The sequence below is a fragment of the Morus notabilis genome, unplaced genomic scaffold (assembly GCF_000414095.1).
Source record: "Morus notabilis unplaced genomic scaffold, ASM41409v2 Scaffold79, whole genome shotgun sequence".
Lineage (NCBI taxonomy): Eukaryota > Viridiplantae > Streptophyta > Magnoliopsida > Rosales > Moraceae > Morus > Morus notabilis.
The window spans coordinates 437967-444499 of NW_010366287.1; the positions used below are offsets into that span (position 1 = coordinate 437967).

The window sequence follows — 6533 nt, forward strand, 5'->3', positions numbered from 1 at the left end:
TTTTATTGGAGCTCGGGATTATAGGTCCATTAGTCCCCGCGTCGTCCTAGTAATTCTGCCAGACACAGAGGGCAAAATGGGAATTTTAGAATTACGGAATTCTAAAATTAAATACTCGAAAATTATTGATTGAGAATTAATTATTATTTAAATAATGTGATTTTTTAAATTTGAATTTGAACACATCTAGATTTATCCATTTAAACTTATTTGATAAGTTGTTCAATTTAGAATTCAAATTAATTTAAGTTTGACTTAAATTTGAATTTGAATTTGAAATAAAATTGGACTACAGGATAAATGATGATTTTCTCTTCCTTTCCTATCCAGTATTGGCGCCACACACAGGGATAGGAATCCCTAGCATGGCCGGCCACAAGGGATAAGGGATAGAGGAGAATTTTGGTTCAAAATTCAAATTGGAGATAGAGATTAGATTCCTTCTAGAAGTTTGACTTCTACTCTATAAATACTATTTTTGAGACAATTTTCGGAATGGTTTTTTGCCCTAATTTTAGAGGTAGCCGAAATTTCTCTATAGAAATTTTGGAAACAATTTTTCAGCCCTAAGAGTTAAGGCTGGCCGAAATTCTCAAGAGAGAAAGGAAGGAAAAATTTTTCTCCAAAAATTCCACATCGTGCATGCGTTGGTGTTTGTGGAAATTCGAGTGTTTATTGTAACCCGTTTTGTCTCATGTGTGCCCACACACACGTCTTCGTGGATTCTAGGAATTGACGTGGAAGACATTGGTTTTCTAAACACAAAGATTGGAGCAAGGACTGTTCGTGGTCAAAGAACTCAAGTTATCATCTGAGTTGGCTTCCAGGTATTTTTCCTGATTGAGTTCTTGATATATATAAGTTAATGAGATTAATTTATTCGTGCATAAATTAATATAATCTATAGAGTATCTCAAAAGTTTTATGAAAATTTTTGTTATACACGATTCGCCTCTTCCCCGCACCACCGCGCTTCCGCAGCCGGATTCGATTCGGCAACCAACAAAAATAACCCTAAAAATCCTATTTATAGTGTTTGGAATTGTAGTGGCATTTTTATAAATTTTCAAAACTCAAATGAACTCAAGTCGACAAAATTTTTGAAGTAGCGCCGCGACCTTACTATTTAGGAACCGCGGCCCTGGCCTGAAAAATAGCCTATCCACACAATGCTTCGAAGTAGAGCTGCGGCCCTACTATTTGGGCGCCGCGGCCTTGGACAAAAAATTGCTTAATTACGTAATTTGGCGCCATGGCTCCATCGTACAAAGCCTAGGCTATCTTCTATCAGGTTTTTGTATTGCAAATGAACCATTTCAAGGCCTAGGCGCCATCTTTCAAGGCCAAGGCTCTCCAATCTCAATTTAGTTCTAAAGATTACTCCAACACTCAACTACGAACTCCGAATGATGCTAATCTATAAAATCAACTAAAAATTCATAAATTAACTACTAAAACCACTCTAAAACTAACAAAACAATCAATTAGAAGTATTAAAAGATAAGCACAAATCCAATGTATCAAATACCCCCAAACTTGAGATTTTGCTAGTCCTCGAGCAAAAGAAAAGAAAATAAAAGAAACTAATAAGAAATCGAAGTGCAAGTGACAACTTGCTGATGATTTGACAATCTTACCTTAGAGATTCCACATAGTTAGTAGCTCAAGAGAAGCTTCAAAAATCATACTCTATGTAGAATTTCAATCCTAATGTCAATTTCTACCTCACTTAAAGCTCCACGAGTGTTTGTGTGTAAAGTTTTTCACCGTCAACCATCCGCACTCGGATCAGTTTATGCAACCCAAGTTCTTTAAAAATTGATCTCTTAGTTTTAAGAATGTTTCGAACTCCATAAGCCGGTTTTTCACATCACTCTCCACTAATGTAGAACGAACACCATACCAAAGATCATTAAGACTTTATTCGGTTTGTAACGCGAGGCTTGGGTTGGAGGTAGGATGATGGATACTATTTTTGGCTTAAGTCACTCACATGCACGCAATCATTCCATGTTCTTTTCATGAGCTTCTCCAATTCTCCTCAATTCCCCCAAACTTGCTTTCGAACCTCCACTTGTAACCCACTTTATTCATCATTAATTTTTCTTTTCTTTTCTTTTTTTTACACACCCCCAACCTTATTTCTTTACTTGAGTGCACAAAGTCGGGTGTCTAAATGTCATCCTTCAATTTTTTTTTTCTTCTTGTTTTTTTTTTTCCTTCTTCCAAGCTCCTCCCATCCTCCCAAAATTGTAATGTAGCTCTAAACATTCTTCTCTAATGATCATATGCACATAAGTGAAGGGTCAAATGAAGGGATATTAGTTAAAGCTAGGTCCAATTGTAGGTGACAAAGAAAAAGGTCTAAACAAGCTCAAAAGGGGCACTAGGGATATGTATTATGCACGGGTTGGCTTGAAAGGCTCAAATGATCCAAACATGGCCTAAATCCCTTCCCTAATATGGTGTGTCCTAGGATTTCACCTCAAGTGACAATCAAACCAGTTCTAGAATTCTTGTGAGATCAAAGAGTTTACTTAGGTTACATAATCTTTCTCTAAGTAAGCAAAATGATTAACAAATTTAAGCTAGTGCTCAGAATGTCATAGAGTCCCATGAAAAGCAAAAAATTAACAAAAGGATCAAGCACACACACAAAATACAATATTCATCAGTTTCTCCCAAGCTAAAAGCAAGCAAAACCAATCTCATCATCGGCCTTGGTGTCGTCACTTTTACTTCTTCTTTTTTTGAAAGTAACAAAGAACAAGAAAATGAAAAATGAAAGAGCGAAAGAGACATTCCCCCCAAACTTCAGAAATATTGTCCTCAATGTTATGATAAAGAATGTGGAAGCGCAGAGGACATACCTAGGTGAGGGCCATATTAGGTGCCCTCGCCATCATCATCATTGTGACCGGTGGCTTGTGGGTAATGAGTAAATATTGGCGCCGGGGATAGCCAAGGGTCAGGGAATTCTTTTTCTGGGTATTCAAACTTGGGCATTCTTCCTTGACAGTACTGTGATGCAATTGCTACATTCTCATTGCTAGCTTTATCCGGTTCCCTCTTAAGGGGGATCCTGCATACTTTATCTTGCCTTTTAAATTGCTTTGGAACCTTGACCGAGTTTTTTTCACACATTGTCTTCTTTATGTTATCCATTCAGTAACAAGTCTCAGATTCCTGTGGACCCTTGAGTGGACTGAACACATTGAAAGTTACTTTCTCATTTTCCACTTCTAGACTCAATTCTCTTTTTGAAACATTAATCACCACATTTCTGGTAGCTAAGAATGGTCATCCTAAGATTGAAGGAATATCTTGGTCTTCTTCCATATCCAGTACTATGAAATCAGCCGGGAATATCAATTTGTCCATTTTTACTAGCACATCTTCTAAAATGCCCCATGAGTACTTAATGGAATGATCAACCATTTGGAGTAGCACAGTTGTGGGCTTTGGTTCTCTTAAGCCCAATCTCTGAAAGACTGATAATGGCATGAGGTTTACACTTGTTTCAAGGTCACATAATGTTTTTCCAAAATATGAATTACCAATAGTGCAAGGAATGGTAAAGCTATCCAAATCTTTTAAATTTGGTGCCAACTTCCTTTGAATGATGGTGCTACACTCCTCAGTTAATGTGACTGTTTCAAAATTCTCTAACTTCCTCTTGTTAGAGAGGATGTCCTTCATAAACTTCATGTGAGTTGGCATTTGAGCCAAGGCATCTGCAAATGGAATGTTGATATGGAGCTTTTTGTATACTTCTAAAAACTTAGCGAATTGGTGATCCAGATTCTTTTTCTTTAACTGTTGAGGGAACGAAATTCGTGGCTTGTGCTTTTCTACTGGCAACGCTTGTTTTTCAACCTCCTCCCCTACATTCCCACTTACATCTTCATCGTTAGTTAGTTGCTTCTTTGTTATACTCAACTTCATTGGTGGATCTTGTAGTTGCAAACCACTCCTTGTAAAAATAGCCTTGCACTGCTCTTTAGGATTAGGAATGGTATCACTTGGAAGAGAACCTTGTTGCCTTGAAGAACTGGAAATTGCCAATTGGCCCATTTGCACTTCTAAGTTTCGGATTGCTGCCGCTTGACTACTCAACAGGGTGCCTGTCCTAGCCATGTATTGCTTAGTCTCATCCATGTGTTGTTTAGTAGTAATCATGAACTAAGAAAATATATATTCCAACAAACTCTTTTTTTCTTGTTGCACAAACCCTGGAGGAGGATTCAAGACATTCTGAGTGTTCCTGTAAGAGAAATTTTGATGATTCCTGGAACTGGGGTGATAAGTGTTTGAATTTGGGGTCCATTGCTACCTATTGAAATTCCCCATGTAATTGGCTTGCTCTGCCACAGACAAACAACTCCCATTTTCATGATTGGCTCTACAATATTCAAAATAAGAAGTTGGAATATGCACCGAATTCACCTCCCTATTGTCCAATTTCTTCACCAAAAAGCCACTTGGCTCGTCAGAGCCGTCAAAGCATCAAACTCAAGTACCCCTGTAGTTTTCCTCACCATAGTTCACTGCTTCGGATACTTGTAATCATTTGCATCCATCTCATCTAAAAGATTAAAAGCCTCATCCACAGTCTTTCTCATCAATGCACCTCCTGCAGCAGCATCCACTAATTTTGCATTGCTCAAATCCAGACTATTGTAGAAATACTGAATTTGCATCCATTTTTGCACCTCATGATGAGGACATCTCCTGTACAACTCTTGAAATCTCTCCCAAATTTCTGATAAAGTCTCCTTATCATGTTGCACAAAATTAGTAATTTCATTTCTTACCTGAATGGTCTTGGATGGAGGAAAATACTTAGCCAAGAACTTCTGAGCAAGATCATTCTAAGCGGTGAAGTGATTTGAGGGATGAGAGTAAAGCCAACTCCAAACCTTGTCTCTAAGAGAAAAGCTAAACAGTCTCAATCTTATAGCATCCTCTGAGACTCCATTAAACTTCATGGTATCGTACAATTGTAAGAAACGTGCGATATGAGCATTAGGATCTTCAATAGGCAAACCCCCAAACTGACAAGAGTTTTGAATCATAAAGATGATCGCCAGCTTCAATTTAGAGTTGTTGGCTTGAATAGCTAGAGTAGCAATGCTCGACGGTATCCTGGTAACATCGGGGGAAGAATAATCCCCCACAGCCTTAGTGTTAGGTTCTCTTTCTGCCATATCAACAATCACAAGCTTTTCTTTCTTCTTTTTCCTCTTACATCTTATGAAGTCCCCTCAATCTTAGGATCAAAGACTTCAAGACTTTTAGATTGTAGCATGCACTATAAGACACCTGACAATTTACAAGAAAATAAAATAATGTAAGAGTCTAAATTAAAATTTAAAATACTTGGTATCAATATTGTTAATGCCAGTCCCCGGCAACGGCGCCAAAACTTGATGTGAAAATTGAAAGTGCACAATATTGCATACAAGTAATTAAGTAGTGAATAAAGTATCGTTCCTATGAAGATTACATTGATTTTAATTAAGTACTGAAATTGGTTAACTCTAAAATTATTTGAACATCCTAAAATAAAATAGAAAAATAGTAAGAGCAAAATACAAATAAAAACTCAAATAAATAAAACTAAAATAAATAAACGACTTAAACAAATTAAAGACTAGGACAACTGATGTCACCAAATATAATCTTCTTTAATTCATTATTCTTACTAACGTTGCATATTATTCAAGTGTTAGAATGAGTAACCCTAAATTATTTAATAGTCATTCTGAGGATGCTATCAAATACATTCCTAGCATGTAAACTCACTATCTTTCGATGTGAATTCCACCACCCTAGAAATTCATTACGCTTTATGGTTCTCTTAATTGTTCACGCAAGTCATGTTACTATCGCTAGATGTCACATGCACCTTACGATTCCTCTCACAAGAAGCTATTCCTAAAAGCCTTCTTCTGGGGTTTCAATCTAGGTCTCCAAAACAATTTAAATATTGGCCAGATAATTGAAAGCATTAAGTATATAGAAAGAAATAACAACCATCAATAATAAAATCTTAGTGAATTAATTCATTGAAGGTAAAAATAAATGAATTAAATTAAAATAGAATTGGTGATCTCATAGCCGTAACAAAAGAAAATTAGAACATAATTGAAAAAGAAAACATAATGACAATAATAATTAACATAGGAAATTCAGGAAATAATAAAACTCTTTGGTGAATTCAAAGTTGAACTCCGGTCTTGAACAAATCCCCCTCTCCTTCATAGAGTCGTCTTCTCTCCTTCTTTTCTTAGCCAAAAGATCCTAGAAAATAACCCTAAAAATCCTATTTATAGTGTTTGGAATCATAGTGGCATTTTTACAAATTTTTGGAACTCAAATGAACTTAAGTCGGTAAAATTTTTAAAGTAGCGCCGCGGCCCTCGCCTGAAAAATAGCCTATCCACATAATGCTTCGAAGTAGAGCCGCAACCCTACTATTTGGGCGCGGCGGCCCTGGGCGGAAAATTACTTCATTGCGTAATTTGGCGCCA

General features: G+C 36.8%; 1 protein-coding gene and 1 non-coding gene across 2 annotated transcripts; one reads left to right on the forward strand and one right to left on the reverse strand.

Moving 5' to 3' along the window:
• Positions 1–3300: 3300 nt before the first annotated feature.
• On the reverse strand, positions 3301–4158 carry LOC112093897. Its single transcript, XM_024173397.1, has one exon. The coding sequence runs from the start codon at positions 4156–4158 to the stop codon at positions 3301–3303; it is 858 nt and encodes a 285-aa protein (XP_024029165.1).
• A 552-nt stretch (positions 4159–4710) lies between these two features.
• Positions 4711–4816, forward strand: LOC112093900. The gene has a single exon (XR_002903260.1). It is a non-coding gene; the product is annotated as a small nucleolar RNA R71 (small nucleolar RNA).
• The last annotated feature ends 1717 nt before the right edge of the window (positions 4817–6533 follow it).

Excerpts from the sequence above, each read along its gene's own strand:
- LOC112093897 (XM_024173397.1), bottom strand. The coding sequence starts at position 4,158 with ATGGATGAGACTAAGCAATACATGGCTAGGACAGGCACCCTGTTGAGT.